The 19,128-nt window shown below is 34.5% G+C and overlaps 1 protein-coding gene across 1 annotated transcript; it reads left to right on the plus strand.

Moving 5' to 3' along the window:
• The first annotated feature begins 12,560 nt into the window (after positions 1 to 12,560).
• Positions 12,561 to 18,607, plus strand: LOC130670457 (uncharacterized). Its single transcript, XM_057473865.1, has 2 exons — positions 12,561 to 14,944; positions 18,196 to 18,607. The coding sequence occupies exon 1, from the start codon at positions 12,561 to 12,563 to the stop codon at positions 14,589 to 14,591; it is 2,031 nt and encodes a 676-aa protein (XP_057329848.1). The 3' UTR covers positions 14,592 to 14,944; positions 18,196 to 18,607.
• The last annotated feature ends 521 nt before the right edge of the window (positions 18,608 to 19,128 follow it).

Consider the following 19,128-nt stretch of genomic DNA (forward strand, 5'->3'; position numbering starts at 1 on the left):
CTGCCGCCGAGGAAACCATAAATTTTGGTAGTTTCCATTGGCTTTCTCTAATTTCCAAGAATCACATGCAGATGCACATGAGTTGGGTGGTCTATAGGTTTAAGAAGAAAATCAAAGAAAGATTACCGCTCCTATGCTTAGATTTTTAAATGGGGACGGATACATAAATTTTAAAAGTACGTTAAGTAAAATGATGAAATCTAAAGAATAAGAGAAACTCTGGTACGTGTTCTCTACTAGTACTTTTCTACTTGGACTTGTACGATTTTTAATTGTAAAGCGTTGTAAACGCTTTGGGAGGTATATTTGTCCCGTACGATTACTGGCGTCAGTAAGTCGGGCGTCAAAAAAAAAAGGTCCAAATGCAAGAGGTCTTAAGTTCTCACGTACTAGATGGACGGTTATTCTCTTATGCGATCTATTCTACTGATTTTACCCTGTTAATTATTATATATATAAAAAAAAACTGAAGGTCTACTCGGAAACGCTCTTGTGTTACCGCCTGTGTCTCTGCTGTTTTCGGTCTATGTCGCCATAGTTCTCGAGAAAAAATTGTTTTCTCGTATACAATAAGTTTAAAATTTTCAAAAAGAACAGATTTTTAACGACTTGTAAGGATACGAGTCGACGTATCAGCCGTGACAATATCATTATTTTTATTAGTTTTAAGTGATTATGTAAATATGTCATATGAAAAATTTGCTTTAATTGATTACTTTATATAAAAAAATTTTTTTAATAACACCGGCACACAAAAAAAAAAATTGTCTGTACACCGGGTGCCACCTATCTACGGGCACGTTTTTCGACCCGCTGGATAAATTGCAAAAAACCCCAAAAAATAACGAAAATTCGATGTTTTGGCAAGAAATAAAATTTTGAGATCTAAGGCAAGCATAATTTTCATGCATTTTGATCTGTTAAATACTAATTTCGATCGTACTTTAATCATAAACTTTTTTAATTCTAAAAACATTGTAAAATATCCTTAAAAATTGCAAAAATCGTGAAAAATTGGGATTATCTTAGTACAAAAAATTTTTTGGACCCAGATTGATAAAGATTTTTATGTAATTAAATTTGCTTGATCTGATTCTGCAATAAATTTGGCCCATAGTCCCTTCAAACATTCACAAAATTGCAAAAAATCGATAAAATAGCAGAAAATTGCTGCTGAAAAAATGGAAAAAAATGTTTTTAACACATGTTATAACGTTCACTACTATTTCACACTACCCACGGCGGAGTGTGGTTAGTGTCAAATAGGCGTTATGGCCCACCGATGGTAAAACTGAAAATAAAATAATAAACAAAACCAAAATATATCCTTTGGAGATGCCCACGATCCCCAATAGGTACACAGCTCTCCTCAGGCTGGGTTTGACAACCGAATTGGGCGCCAGTTCGTGTACCCCCACGAACAAAATAACGAATAAACAATAAGAAAGTAAATGAAATGAAAATGAAATAATAAAATATAATCATAGAGCAGTATTCAGGTATTGGAAAAGGAAAAGCAAGAAAGAGATAGATGCAATAAATAAATAATAATAATATTTAATTAAATCCCGGGTTGGTAGCCATTAACCCGATATAATTTAATTTATAATGTTCCAGCGAGTATATAAACAATAAAACAATAATAAAAAATAATAATATTCACTTCACAATATAAATGTTGACTAATAATCAAGTAACGCAAAACAATAAGTATATAAAAACAAATGTTCCTCTCGTTATCACTCGCACGTGATAAATAATAACTATAAATAATTAATTATACCAATTTTTATACGCACGGAATAAATGTACCACAATATTAATTACTAGTTCAAAATAAATCTGCACTGATAATACATTAAATCGTTATCGCAAAATACTAAGGCATCCACTGGTGATATGTAAATACTGGTAAAATACTATTCAAAATTTCCTATGGGTGTATATCTAACGCAAAATCATCAATAATATAAATAATAATTGTCGCATTCACTCAAAAACGTCTTCCAAATAAATATAAATTAATTATAAATATCCACCGTAATAGATAAAGTTTCACAATACTCTCAAAAATGATAAATAATCCACGTAAAGGTCAATAATTATTTACATACAAAATATATGAGCGATCATCAATAACTACTCACAATATAAAATAATAATAAACGTAAAGATCCCTAATTAGTTACCGTCAATCATATTTACGGTCAATAATAATTATGGGAAAATATAAAGTAATAATTGTAAATGGTAATAATTATTTACGGCCAATATATACCTACGGTCACTAATAATTATTAAAACAATGTAACTAATAATAGCAAATAGTAATAATTATTTACCGTCAATCGTAAACACGGTTACCAATAATTATTACCTATTATAAAAATAAATGTAACTGTAAATAATTATTTATCGTCATACATACCGACAGTCACCAATAAGTATTACTAAATAATAAATAACATATTAATAATTATCTACCATCAACAACGTAAACGGTCACTAATAATTATTAATAGGAAAAATCATACATTTTAATTCCAAGTTTTGGAATCGAGTTTTGTCGCCGGGACAAATAAGTACGCAACTGTATATATATATTGACCGCTCTCTCTCACTCACACGTGAGATATACCCAAATGGCCACCAACGCGGGACAAATTACACGCCAATGTACTAGACTCAAAGGTACTTACAGTCTTCACCAATCTCCAATACTTTTATCGGCTCCATTGGTTCCAATTTAACGGCAATATAACTCAGCAGCCACAATTCTAATCAATAGAACTTTATAAAATGCCAGCAACTCGCCAATTGCACAAAATTATTCAAATGGCGTCTCAATATAACTTATTTATCAGCAACGACAGCACACCTTACTCTCACAATGGACTATCCACGTCTGGCCATGGCAGCACGTGAGTCCCATGCCGGCACTTCGGCTGGCGCCATCTTATAATGTTTTCTCCTTTCAACCAATGGAGCAATATACCTGTCTCATGTTATTTGCTCATTTACCACCAACTTAATGCATGACTTGATTGGCATGTAATTTGTCCATTCCCGACATTAAATGGCCATTCTTTTTCCAGAGTATAATTAATAATATAATATTATAAATAAATATTCCCTTAGTTTATTTATAAACCCCGTAAATTTATTTAAATTAAATAAATTCACCGAGGCCAACTGTTGCGTTGCCGCGCATGCGCCAACCAACCAAAATAATAATAATAGTAATCAAATAATTAAAATAAATAAATACGCAATTAATTATCCCGGCGGCTATAAAATCCATTGGCAGGTTTATGAAATGCAGTAATTTTTAATGATTCGGCTGCAATTTTTGCCTAGATAATTAAACAAGTAATAATCACGCAGTAAATAAGAATAAAATAATGCATAAAATAATAATAACAGTATAATAATAATAACAATGGGTGAGACGTGCTGAGCAGCGTGTGCTGCCATCTGTTGCCCTTCTCCGACCTGATGCGAAGATGCCGCGATATTCAAATATCGTGACACACAATTAAATAAATTTCTTGTAGTTTTTATTGGATTTTAAACGGTTTTTTTAAGGGTATTGTACTGTTTCATTCTCAAATGATCTTCGACGTGGATACCTCTTTTTCCAGCTTTTCCTGTATTTAGTAAAAATTTGCCATCGTGTTAGGATTTCAACTTCTTCGATGTGCAGACTTTTTTTATGCAGATGTGCAGAAAATTACAGGACAATAGTCGAAGAATCAGTGACAAATTACAAAAATTTAGGATGCTTAATAAATCTAAAATTACACTTCCTAGATTCTCACATCGACAACTTTCCTGAGAATCTTGGGGAGTACAGTGAAGAACAGGGATAACGTTTTCATCAAGACATAAGTGAAATGGAGACTAGGTATCAAGGAAATTGGAATATCATCATGATGGCAGACTATTGCTGGACACTCAAAAGAGATATACCAAAAGAAAATATCAAACGAAAGAGAAATCCACTACGTAGATCATTTGAACATAAAAGAGTTCGATACCACCGGGAAACAGTTTAAAAGTTGGGAAAATCATTCTTCTAATTCTGTTCATACGTCTTTTTCATAGATTTTACAATTTTTTCGCATTTTCAGATTTTAAACTTGTATTTTGTTAATAAAAAATCCAAGAAATTAATTTAATTGTGTTTAAAAGATTTTTTTTTGAGTTTTTCAGCAGCATTTTTCTGCTATATTATCGTTTTTTTGCAATTTTATGAATGTTTGAAGAGACTATGGACCAAATTTATTGCAGAATCAGATCAAACAGATTAACTTACATAGAAATCTTCGTCATTCCGGGTCTACAAAATTTTGTATACCAAGATAATCCCAATTTCCTTCGATTTTTGCAATTTCTCATGATTTTTACAATTTATTGAGATTTAAAACGGTTTATGATTAAAGTACGATCGAAATTAGTATTTAATAGATCAAAATACATGAAAATTATGCTTGCCTTAGATCTCAAAATTTTTTTTCTTGCCAAAACATCGAATTTTCGCTATTCTTTAGAGTTCTTTGCAATTCACTCGAAATCAAAGGCTGGACGACCTAAACTGACTTGAAATTCGTATTCAGCGGGTCGAAAAACATGCCCGTAGATAGGTGGCGCCTGGTATACAAACAATTTTTTTTTGTGTGCCAGTGTAATTTTATTTAAATAAAAAATACGTTTGTATAAAAAATTATTTTTAATAAAAATTCTCTCCTTCATTATCACTACTTTCTAGCATTCAAAAACACCGATCCGTCACTGCAGAGTAAACTCATAAATATTTTTCATTTAAATTTCCCGCTAAATTTTTTCCTATCTTTCTCATTCTATGCGTTGTTACGAAGTTGGTTCGTGCGCCTCCGTACATATTTGCCAGAGGGTAATGTCACGTAGGACTATGCGTCGGCATGTCTATAAAAGGGCGCGCAATCAATTATATTCAGCTTTTACAGTTTAGTCTTTGCAGCCTAGTCGTTGTAGTCTATTCAGTTTTTGTCAAGGCAGCAGTACTAGTTAACATCTTATAGTTACTAGGGTAATTCAGCACTTAGTCTGAATTACCTCAGCTTGAACCAGTCACACTTAGTTGATTGCGCAAAGCTCCCGTGCACTTAGTTACGGTATCAGTATTCGTAATTACACTTAGTTAATTGCAATACAAGCATATATTAATTACAGGAAGTGAGTTAATATATGAACGGACAGTGTGTGAGTGAAGTGGCGTTAGTATACGTTTTTCCTTCAATAAAATCTTATATAACAAACGATACCAGTATTCAGTGAATTCATCTGTGCTATCCTGCCCACCTATTCGATAAGTGTATTATGAGCTTCATACTGCTCCAACCACCGATCCAAGAGGGGTTTCCTGGAGGATCAACGCCACGTCCAAGGACACTAAGAACATCAATCACCGGACTCTTAGGCTAAGTACTAGTTATAGCTTAAATTGTAAGGCCAGTTCGGGTATAATTTACAGACGAGTCTCTTTAGATTGAGCTAGCGGGGTAAATTAACTTACGGAATATGTATCCCAACACCATAAGTACAGAGATAATGATCCCCAACGTTACAATAGCGCCCAACGGGTTTTAGTTAATTTAATTAATTAATCAAGCCGAAAATTTCATCTTTTTGATTACATAAACTTGTTTCAGTCCCTTTGTAACCGAAAGTACCAGACATAAAACAGTAAATTTCGATTAAGAGTCTGCGAAATTAAAACTTGAAACACCGGATAAAAGTATCGTATATCAAGTGGATTCAATTATATAAAATTGTTCTAGAAAAATCTCAAAGCCTTGACTTTTTACCACGTTTCATCAGGAAGAAAACGCGCTATTCCAGTTTTATATTTTCGCTTTGATAATATAACAATTTCTTAACTTTTAGTTTCTGAAAAAAATTTTTTTTTTCATTCTTTGTTTTATTTAAAATTTCCAAAATCGGAAATAATAAAAGAAAAATTACCCGGGAATAATTTTTCTAAGAGTTTCTTTTTGCCCGGGACACACAAAAAGTAAGATTAATTTTGTTTAGTTATAAAATTTTCATCATTGAAAATAATAAAAGAAAAACTACCCGGGACTGAGTTTTCTAATAATTTCTTTTTGCCCGGGAAACATAAAATATAATTAAGCTCATTTCTTTGGTAAAAGAAAAATTACCAGTCAAATTATAGTTTATAAGATAAAATATTGTTAAGTGTTAATTAAGAAACAGTGATCAATTTTCTAAAATTAGTTATAAGTATTTTATAAAATTAGTAATCATAATATTTGAAAGTATTTATCAAAAGATAAATAAATTTACCGGATTAGAACAAAGAAATAATTTAAGTATTTGAGTAAAGTCTAAAAGTAAACCAGAAAAAAAACCAGAACATTCGGAAATAAAATTTAGTTACAGTAAAATTTCAAAAGATTAAAATCTAAAAGAGAACAGAGAAAAAAAAAACTCTGTTAAGTAAATAAAATTTCTTTAGTAACGAAATTATAGAAAAATAAAGACTTAGAGTTTGTATAAGCATCAAAATAAAATTTAGTCAAACAAACAAAAACTCTTATAATACCAGAGAAAATAAGACTTAAATTTTGCTTGGTAACAGACAAAAATAAAAAAAAAACAAAGACTTAAATTTTACGTTATAAAATATAAATAATAATCTGCTGAGCAACAAAAAACACGACAGTTATACCCGAACAGCCAGGGATGACTCATTGTCGCGACTAAGTAGTAATATTTTATAAGAATATCAGATCAAAACAAATCAGGCAATAATCCGCAAAAGCGGCAAAATTTTAAATTTGAATTTATTTGTTACAGAAGTCTACCTAGGAATTCATCAACCTTACGGGCGGTAACAAAGAAATTCAAAGATCATAAGCAATATCGATCGCCATCTACCCGAAATAAGTATACGTGTCCTTTTTTAGACAAAGACGCAACTAAAAAGTTGTTGACAAGCTGATTTATTACGCATCACGTATTTAGCAGTCAAAGTAAATATCAACGGAAGTAAAGTTTATTACATAAAACCAGTTTGTTGCATAGAATAAAATAAAATACATCAAGTAAATAAAATACATTTTAATACCGAATATCAAAAACACCCCAGGATATAAACTTGAAATATATTTGAGATAAAATTTATAGCAGGTTAACCACTTGCTAAAAATGGCAAACAGGTATTGATTAAAACGTTTTATATCATAAAATTAGTAATAAATTTAAAATAAAATAAATTTTAATTTTTAATTTTTTAAATAAAATAAATTTAGATTTTTAAAATTTTGTTTTTTGAAAAATCTATAAAACAAAAATTTGGTTAATTCAGAAAACGTGAGCGCGAATACTAATATATATACATTGAAAGTTAACAGGTGTAACAAGCGTCAAGGACGGTAGATTTTGGTCAAACATTGAGCATCACATGTTATAAATTACATTTTCATTATTATTTTTTTCCATACTTGGTGGTGGGTTTTTTGATTTTCGTTTAGATTTATTTTTCGGTTTATTCTTGAAACAAGATGGTTAGAACGAGGAAAAATGTGAAGAATCTGGAAGGAGAAGTAAAGACGTTGAACGAGACCGTCCGAAAACTAAAAGAAGAGGTTGAAAACAGCAAAAGCCAAGTAATGACGGAAAATAGATCAGTGTTAACCATATAAAATAATAAGACCAGAAGAAAACCAGTGGCAACCAGCAGAAAACCATGACTTCATACAGGGATTTGAAGATGAAAATGTAATAATTCATGATCATCCCAAAGACAGTGACACGATGTCAACAAGGGATGACAATATAACGTTGTTAACGAAAGAGGAAAAAATGTGGAGACTAAACAAATTAAACACGCAAGTATTTATGGAAAATATTGAAAAAATAGAAGAACTGCAAGTAAAAGAAGCAGGGTGTCGAATTGATCGAGTCACTACCACAGATAACTGACAAATACCAGATAATTTTTTTGGAAAGAGAACTAGGACTAAGAAGAGGAGATAACGGACATTGGCAAAACTCAATAGTAAATTACATCACCAAGGATATACAGTTAAAAGAGTGCCAGAGATGTTAATAAATCGACAGTAAGGAGACTACAAAACACCAGAGATTCACTAGCGCAAACTCACTCAGAATCACAATCGGACGATGAGAGAAAAATACAACGCCTTCTCAGGAAAAAAAGGTATCTAAAGAAACCAGCGAGAAAAGAGTCTCCAGAATAAAAGACACAAGTCGATAAAAGTGAAAATAAAAAAATTAATGTCGTGTTTGACAATAAAAAAAAAATAAAATATAGAGACAGACCTCATTCAAGAGATCGTAACAGAAGATCTGGATCAAACACATCAAGATCGTCAGCGAGAACGGTGGGAGGCATCTACATCTACCTAAACTTTGGAGAAAAAGGAGGCCATAGATCCAGAGATTGCAGAAATGAAAGAGTGAATATCTGCGTAAACTGTCTGAAAATAGGAGAGACAGTGAAAACTTGTAGCTGTATAAAAAACTAGCAGCGCGAATGCAACAGGTTCAGGGTGTTGCACTCGTAACACCCGACGCACCGATTTGGAGGGGAGCCGGGGAATGCAGTCACCACCCAAGTGGGCAAGAGACAGACGGCGATGAGCTATCTAGCGAGTCAGACGTAAATAACGAGATTGATAATAGTATTTGTAACCAGTTAGAGAGTGCCAGCATGGAAAACTGTTTGGCAAATTGCTGCAGCGGTGATTACATTGTGCCAACTCCCATACGAGAACGGAAAGTACCTGTGGCTCATTAAGAAGACGTCGACCAAATCACCATTGTTGTACCAGAAGGGGCGACACTAGGTGGTAAAATTCAAATAAAAGTGAGTAAATATTTTATTTGTTGTGTAAAAATAAATTAAATAAATTGCACGGAATTGTTCGACTCAGGTGCGAGTAGAAATTTCATGACACTAAAGGTTGCAGATCAGATACCAGACAACATAATAAAAACTAAAATTGATTCGACAAAAAATTCCTCTTTATTAGCAGATAATTCAGCTATACAAAGTCTAAAAAGAATATTCGTCACTTTTGAAATAGACGGTATCGAGATAAATACATGGTTTGAGGTTTTCGATAGAATGCCAGATGATATCATCATCGGGATGAGATTCATGATGGATCATGGGATCAGTCTATGCGCAGATAAAATGATATGGACGTGGAAGCACGACAACCAGCAGAGGGTTTGCCACGTAATTACACCAGGTAACCATATATGCGCTATTTATTTAAAACCTGACCAGTCAGAACAACTAACCAGATTTTCAGACGCTGAGTTTAAATTAATGGACCAAGCAGATCTAGGGACATTAAAAGGAGTCGAATACGAAATTGAATTAAATGATTACTTACCAATTCGTGTTAAACCCTATAGAAGATCACCCAAGGTCACTGAGGCACTTCATAAAATTATTGAACAGTTGTTAAACCAGAAGATCATCCAACCCAGCACCAGTGAATGGAGTTTTTAACCAGTAATGGTCAAGAAGAAATTCCTACCAGGGCAAGACGTAGATGACATTAAGACATGGAAGATGTGCATTGACTATAGACCACTAAATAAAATCATGAAAACGGTCAATTACCCAATGAGAAGGATTGACACCTCATTGGAAGTTATTCGAGATGGTGCGTATCGAAGTGTCATTGATTGTACTGTTACGAAGTTGCCTCGTGCGCCTCCGACATCAGGTGACCTCAGGTAATGTCACGTGAGACAGTGCGTCGGCACGACTATATAAGGGAGCGCGGTCAATCAAATGAGTGCTTTTAAGGTATAACGGCCCTTAGACTCGCTAGAATCCTTGTAATATTCTAGCGCTTTTAAGGTTTGAACGCTTAAACTCCTTGTAATAGTTTACCCGCTCATTACCAGTCAATCTAGTAGTACTGCATTACAGTTAGTTAATCAGTAATAAAGTTAACATTTAGTTTAACTTTATCTCAGATTGATCCAGTTCACACTTAGTTGAATTGCGTAAGCCTCCCGTTATTAATTACGGTTATTAATTAATAATACTGATAAGTGTGTGTGAAGTGGCATTAATTAAGTATTTTCCCTTAATAAAATCTTAATTAATAAACGATACCAGTGTTTGAGTGAATTCACCTGCTATCCTGCCCACCTTTAGTGTTAAGGTGTTATAATCACATATTCATCAGTTATCCAGCCAGTCCAAGGTCATCAGGGACATCACCATCCACCGAACACGGATCTAGGCTAAGTACTAGTGTTAGTTTAGATTTGTAAGGCCAGTTCGGGTATATTCCTAAAAAGAATATAAAATAAGAGTCTCATGGGTCTGAGTTAACTAGGGTAACCCACGAAAAGGCTGTTCCACCATCAACTACAGTTTTGAACGGCAACCCACCGTTTCAATGGCGCCCAACGGGTTTTAATTGATTTATTCAATTAATTAAGCCGATATATAGTCCATTGTTATTAACAATGGCACCCAACGGGTTTTAGTTAGTAGAAAACTAATTAAGCCAATTATTCAATCAGTAATTAAGCCTGATTTACTTTGCCGTAAGCAATAATGCCGTCGGGTTTAGTCAATTTGATTGAGTAAAAATTACAACATCTAATTACGTAAATTCAATTAATCACTGCATAATTAGATCATTCAGACATAAAGCAATAATTTCGAGTAGAGTCTGCGAAATAAAAACCAAATAAGATCAGAAAATAACAAGCGGGTTCAATTATACAAAATTGTTCCAGAAAAAATTCATAAAGCTGTGACTTTTCAGCGTTTTATCAGAAAGAAAACGCACACCGCAAGTTTTAATATTTTTTGCTGTAAAAATATAACATTTTTTTTCATTTTTAGTTTATTTTTTGATTTTTTGTTAAAAAAATTACATTTTGTTTAAAAAGAAAACTACCCGGGAGTAAGTTTTCTAAAGAATTTCTTTTTGCCCGGGAACGTACAAAAAAAGTGAAAAAATATTCACTTAAATTATTATTTTTATTTTCAAAATTATTATTTTTATTTCCAGACCGGAAATATTAAAAGAAAAATCACCCGAGAATTATTTTTCTAAAGAATTTCTTTTAGCTCGGGAAAGAAACAAAAACCAAAGAAGAAATTCCTTTGGAATTATTGTAAATACCAGTGATAATCATAGTTAGTAAGATAAAATATTGTTAAGTGATTTTACAAGTGATAAAAGTGAAATTAGTGTAAAATTAATTTTAAGTATTTTATAAAATAGATATTAAGAATATTAGAATTAAGTATTTAAGATAAATATTTTAGTGAAAAATATTTATCAAAAGATAAAAACACCGGATATAACAAAAAAAGATTTAAGTAAAAGTCTAAACAAAAAAAAATATTGAATATAAAATTTTTTCACAATAGAATTTTAGTAAAGATTAAAATCTTAAAGCAAACAGGAAGTAACTTCTGTTAAGTAAATAAAACTAAGTGAGTGACAAAATCACAGAAATAAAAGACTTAGAGTTTGGATAAGCATAAATTAAAATTTAGTCAAGTAAACAGAGACTCTCATAATATAAATCAGAGAAAATAAGACTAAAATTTTGCTTAGTAACAAACCGGAAACACAGACTTAAAATTTATTTAATATAATAATAATAATCTGCTTAGTAACAGAAAAATAAAATCGACAAACATACCCGAACAGCCAGGGATGACTCATTGTCGCGACTAAGTATTATTATTACAAAGAAAACCAGATCAAAACATAATAGGCGATAAGTCGCAAAGGCGGCTAATATTTAAATTTGAATTTATTTGTTACAGAGTTCTACCTAGGAATTCATCAACCTTACGGTCGGTAATAAAGAAATTCAAAGGTTACATATAATATCTAACGCCACCTGCCAGAAACAATCGTTAACAAGTATTTATGTCTTTTTCTGAATAAAGACGCAACTATAAAGTTGTTGACAAGGTTAATTTATTACGCATCACGTATTCAGCAGTAAACAAATATCAGTAAATAAAACTTTATTACATAAAATAGTTTTGTTGCTGAAATAAAATAAAACACGTCAAAAAGATATAAAATACGTTTTAACATTGGAAATTAAAACGCTTCAGGATATAATCTGTAAGATATTCAAGATAAAATTGTAAATAAAAATTTAACCACGTGCAACCAGGTATTGATTTAAATATTTCTAATATAAAGTTAATACAAAATCTGGTAAAAACTTAAAATAAAATAATATATTTTAGTTTAAATTAATTTTTATATCTAAAATTTATTTTTTGATTTTTTTTTTTTGATAAAAATTCTTAATCCGTGATACGTGACGCGAATATTAATACAGACATATTGAAAGTTAACAGGTGTAAACAAGCGGCAAGGACAGGAAATTTTGGTCACCAGAAAATCAATCAATTTATATTTTCTTCGTTTCATTTTTTCTTTCATTTTTTTTCTCTGCATTTTTTTTATTTTTAAATTTAGTAAATTTATTTTCGGTTTACTCGTCGGAAAACTATCAAGATGGTCAGAACAAGGAAAACCAAGAACTTAGAGGGAGTGGTAAAATCTCTGAACGAGACAGTTCAGAAGCTCAAGGAAAGACTCGATAAAAGTGAAATTCAAGAATTAGACCAGGATGAAATCAGAATAGACGGACATTCAACTAAGAGGGAAAGTATCAGCAACCAGCAACCTCAACCGTCAAACCAGGGAATAAAAAAACGAGTCCCAGTAATAACCGAAAGCAGAACACTAACAAAGCCACTTACAATAAAAAGAACAGAACAATGGCAAGAAGCAGCAAATTATGATTTCCGAAAAGAAATGAACGATGGAGACATATTATTACACGATCATCCCCAAACCAGTGATACATCGATAAGGGATGAAAATATAACGTTTTTGACAAAAGATGAAAAAGTGTGGAGATTAGACAGACTAAAAGCGCAGGTATTCTTGGAAAATATTGAAAAGACGGAACAACTCCAAGCAAAGGAAGCAGAGTGGATCAAAACAACAGCGAATTGGATCCGATGGGCAAAAACGAGAATACAGGACGAAAAAACTGCAGCAGCGCGTATTGAACTAATCGAATCAATACCACAGATTAATGACAAAAATTTAATCAGAGACTTAGAACGAGAATTAGGTCTAAAAAGAAATGATAACGGTCATTGGCAAAATTCAATAATAAATTATATAGCAAAAGATGTACAGCTATGGGATGATACGTTAGAACCAGACGAAATAGCGAATTCAACACAAGTATTCAGTAAACAACAGAATAAGAAATCACAAGAACAATACGTGAGGACAGACAACTACAGTGCTCACCTGGGATATCAAACAGCGCAACAACAGCAATATACGACGTATCAACCAGCTCCACAACAATACAATAAAACGTACCAGCCACCACAACAACAGTGTGGGACAGAATATCAACAACGCCAACAGTATCATAGACCGCAATACCAGAGCCAATACCAAACGTATAGGCCAGACTATCTAAGTGATTATCACGGACAAACAAATTACCCGATCACAATTTCTCAAAGCCATAGAGAAAATTCAATGAAAAAGATAGCAGATAAAATACATCTGATGGAAACTTTAATAAGGGTGAAAGGATTGAGATTCACAAAATCATCACAACCAAAGCAGTGGATCAAGAAACTAACAGACGTATGCAGAGAGCAGAAATTCGATTTTGAAGACAGACTGGAATTATTAAAAATTGCCATTAACGAAGAAGAATGGATAAATCAAAACTGCGACCTATGGTCAAACTGGGAAGAAGTCGAACGCTCATTCAAAGTAACGTTCTGTAAGACGATGAAAGATACTGACGTACTGCAAGAATTATTCAATACATATCAACGAAAAAACGAAGACACCCAAGAATTCATCAGAAATATGAGGACAAGATTCAAGGAACTAGACAGACCTCTAGGCTTAAAAGGAGAGCTAGATATATTGATACCAAAATTAACAGCAGAGATGCAAACTGAGCTTAATACTATGCCAGTAATTTCATCGTATACACAACTAGCTGAGGCAATAGCCACAGCAGAAAGAAGACTAGCTGATAAAAGAAAGGCCAGAGATGTAAATAGGTCAACTGTGAGGAGATTGCAGAACACCAGGGACTCAATATCAGAGACTGACACTGACTCACAATCAGGGGAAGAAAAAAGAGTACAACGACTCGTCAGAAAAAAGAGGCACCTGAGAAAACCAGCGATAAAAAATTCTCCAGAACAAGAAATACACAGTGACAAATCAAACGACAAGAAAATCAATGTCGTATTTGACAAAAGAAATAATAACAGACACAGAGACAGATCGAACTCGAACGACCGGAACAAAAGATCAGGATCAAATACATCAAGATCATCTACAAGAACGGTCGGAGGCACTTACATTTGCCTTAACTGCGGAGAAAGAGGAGGACACAGATCCCGGGACTGCAGAAATGAACGAGTAAATATCTGTGTGAATTGTTTGAAAGTAGGTGAGACTGTAAAGACATGCAGCTGTATAAAAAACTAGCAGCGCGAGTGCAACAAGTACAGGGGGTTGTACTCGCCCGACAGCAATCACCCCACGCTACACTTTGGAGGGGAAGGGAGGCATGCAGTCATCACTCGAGCGGGAGAGAAACGGAAACAGATAACGGCGAGCTATCCAGCGAGCCGGACGCATTTACAGAAAGTGAAAACGGTGATTGTAACTATCTAGTGATTGCCAGCATGGGAAACTGTTTAGCAAAGAGTTGCGGAGGTGATTACTTTGAGCCGAGTCCAATCAGAGAAAGAAGAGGACAAACCAGTGGCCAAGAGATCAAAAAATTCACGCTTAATGTACCAGCGGGAGCAACTCTAGGCGAAAAAATGCAAATAAATGTAAGTAAACATTTTATTTGTCAAGTTAAAATTAACAACATCAATTGCACGGCATTATTCGACTCGGGCGCGAGTAGACATTTTATCACACTAAAGGTTGCAGATCAAATACCGGATAATATAATTAAAACGAAATATGACGCAAATAAAAATTCATTTCTATTAGCAGACAACTCAGCCATAAAAAGCATCAAGAAGATATTCGTCAATATTGAAATAGATGGTGTCGAGATCAACACATGGTTCGAAGTATTTCACAAGATGCCAGATGATATTATTTTTGGTATGAAATTTATGATGGACCACGGCATTAATTTATGTGCAGATAAAATGATGTGGACGTGGAAACACGACAACCAGCCCAAGTTGTGTCAAGAAATTAAACCAGGTAACCACATATGCACAATATATTTACAACCAGACGAACAAGCAGAATTAACAAGATTTCTAGATGCCGAATTTAAATTAATGGACCAAGCAGATCTAGGTACATTAAAAGGAGTTGAATATGAAATTGAATTGAACGACTATCTACCAATACGTGTTAAACCCTACAGAAGATCACCCAAGGTCACTGAAGCTTTACATAAAATTATTGAACAACTGTTGGACCAGAAAATTATCCAGCCAAGCACCAGTGAATGGAGTTTTCAGCCAGTAATGGTTAAGAAGAAACTATTACCAGGGCAAGACGCGGATGACATCAAAACATGGAGAATGTGCATCGATTACAGACCACTAAATAAAATTATGAAGATGGTAAATTATCCAATGCGAAGAATTGATACATCATTGGAAGTAATCAGAGAAGGTGCGTATCGAAGTGTTATCGATTGTACTAACGCATATTATCAAATTCAGATTAAACCAGAACATCGCAAGTACACTGCGTTTGCTGTAGAAGGAATGGGATCATTCGAGTTTGTCAGAATGCCGTTTGGATTATCCACAGCACCAGGAACTTTCCAGCGAAATATGGATTTGATAATACAGACTATGAAAAAAGTTTTACGCCAGCTTAATCTACCAGCGTACTGGATTAATTATATCCATCCGTATATGGATGACTGGGTCATCGCAACGCCAACGTTCAACATACATCTACAGACTCTGGGGATATTATTCCAAGTCTTCAGGGAAGTAGGACTGCATATAAAACGAGAAAAATGCTGTTTCTGCGTTGCGGAGATGAAGTATTTGGGGTTCATCGTCAAAGGAAATGAACTATACCCGGATCCAGACAAGCTGAGCGCAATCAGAGATTACCCAGAACCAGTTAACAAGAAACAACTCAGGAGGTTCTTGGGAATGGTAAATTGGTACAGACGACATATGAAGATGGTAGCAAAAATTCAAAATCCACTCACTTCTATCACCAGTGAGAAATCAGTTTGGACTTGGGGTGCTGAACAGCAAGAATCGTTCAAGCAGATGAAAGAATTATTACTGAATGCACCAGCTTTAACCGTACCAGACTATAATCTACCATTTATATTATATACCGATGCCTGTGATACCGGAATTGGAGCTGTATTAACACAGAAAGCTCAAGACCGGGAGTACCACATCACTGCTATCAGCAGATCGCTGAACAAACACGAACGTAACTACACCACTACTGAGAAAGAATGCCTAGCAGTTATTTGGTCATATCAAAAACTGAGGGGTTATTATGAAGAATATCCAGTAACGGTTGTTACCGATCATGCAAGCTTGAGATGGCTACAGAACATCAAAAATCCACGAGGACGTTTAGCCAGATGGGTAGCAGAGTACTCGCTGTGGACTATAACTATAGTTCATCGACCAGGTATAAACAACGAGGCGGCTGATGCTCTCTCACGAGCATACGAGGGTGTTGAACCCGAGACAGAGAAGCTCAGTCGAGTCATTGACGTACAACACCAGTGGTACACGAGGAAAGTTGAGGAGGTCAAGGCTACACCAGACCGATTCCCTCAATGGAAATATATAGACAACGACCTATATTACTATCGACCACGACATCCGACACAAATATTTGAAGATGCGCCAGAGCATTGGAAACTCGTTGTAAAACCAGAAGCGCGCATGGCAATCATTCAGAATGCGCATGACGAATTAGTATCCGGACATGGCGGCACAACAAAAACATATCACCACGTATCAAGTCACTATTATTGGCCGAATATGTACCACGACGTTTTAAACTATGTAAATAATTGCGAAGTCTGCAAGATCCACAAACCAGACACAAATCCACCGCAAGTTGCACCAGGACATAGGCCGATCACTGAATTATGGGAGAGTGTATCAGTTGATACTGTGGGACCATTGCCCAGATCACAACATCAGAAAACTCATCTCATTGTCTTGTGTGACATGTACTCAAGATACCTGGAAGTTCAGCCAATATCAGAGCCAACAGGTAATAAAATAGTGTTTTTCTTGAGAGCCGTATTCAACCGATGGGGTTACCCAAGAGTTGTTGTTACCGACAACGGCACAGAATTTGTGAATAAAACTGTTGCAGAATATTTGCAAGATCACCAGATTGTCCACGAACTAACGCCAGCATATCATCCTCAGGCTAATCCTGTGGAGAGAGTAAACCGAAATTTAAAATCATTAATTCGTACTTTTCTTTCAGATAAACATTCCAAATGGGACCAAAATTTACCTGAACTTGTATATGCTTATAATACATCTGTTCACAGCTCGCTGACCGTCAGCCCAGCGTACCTGAATTTTGGTCGAGATCCGAGATACTTAGATCTACATCGGGGTGGAAAAGTATTAACCGAACTAAATAAGACAGATAATCGCAATACCGTCTTATCATTAATTGATGAACTTCGACATTATGTCGAATCATTCATGATAAAAGCTCAAAACCGTCAGGATGACTTACTACCTGACCCAAATATTAATATTGTTATCGGAGCTGAGGTATATATCAGAAACAAACAGTTAAGTAAAAAGGTTGATGGATTCGCAGGTAAGCTTGCACCTCCACGTAAAGGTCCGTATTATATACACAGTTTTTACTCTAACAGTTTGGTAAATATTTGCGATAAAAATAATGTATTAATCGGTACTTTTAGTATTAATGATCTTAAAATACCACGTCGGTCAAACCGAAATAAACCAGAGTCGGATAATGAGTCGTTAGTTCGACAAAATAATAAAATTAAGTAAAATATTGTAAAGTGCAATTTAAAATAGTTCTAACACTAGTACGTTGCATAGGTTAACCAGTCATATTTTTCTAGTATGAATTCGTTGGGGAGCCTGATCCAGACTTCATCAGTGTCACGACCAGAAGAAGAGCAGAACCGAGAGCTGCTCAGAAATCAACGGTTTCACGGAAGAATCGGCGATAGAAATTCATACTGGCTCAATCCAGCATTTGCCACAGCAGCCAGCTATCTAAATTTTGATATTCCTGTGTCAATGGATGTTACGTTATTATCTGGATTCCATCGACGTAACAGTAACGTGTTAGTATATGAAGAAAAGAACTCTGTACTGGTTATCCCAGAAAAACCAGTAACCGAACCAGTGAAACTACCAGAAATGCCAATTCCATCAATTGCTGTACCGTGTCAGATTGGTGTTGGCCAAGCATCTCAATTACTTGAGATAAATTTGAGACGAATCATCTCAAAACCAGAGTGGCAAGCAGCGGTAAGCAAAGTCGCTAAAGACATCGTGCCGAAATCAACTAGAACAGTAGCAACTCAGACTATTGAGACCAGACTTGCACCGGTCCCAGAACCAGGTTGTCTCAAGTGCAAGGAGAAGGGGCATCCATTCGACAAGTGTCCAAATGAGTTACGCGGAGAATGTTACTGTACAAATTGTCGCAGATTGGGACACACGAACAACACATGCCCATATCATACTTGGAATACTGAAGGGTACAGAGCGATGAAACGATACTGTCATCGTTGTTCAACACAGTATCCGTTTGCCAATGATTCGTGTCAATCCTGCCGCATCAGAGTGGGAATGACCAAGGCATCACGGGGTGCGTATTTAACGTTACCACCGTAATAAAATAAGAACCAGACTATAACCAGAGTTTATGTGAAGTTCAAGAAAGTTCCAGAAGTGCTCAAGCAAAACAGTGTGATATTGACAATAGTATTTTTTAGATACCAGTTTTTTTTGTTTAATTATTATTTTTATTTTTATTTTTGGTT

Source organism: Microplitis mediator, chromosome 6, assembly GCF_029852145.1.
Source record: "Microplitis mediator isolate UGA2020A chromosome 6, iyMicMedi2.1, whole genome shotgun sequence".
Lineage (NCBI taxonomy): Eukaryota > Metazoa > Arthropoda > Insecta > Hymenoptera > Braconidae > Microplitis > Microplitis mediator.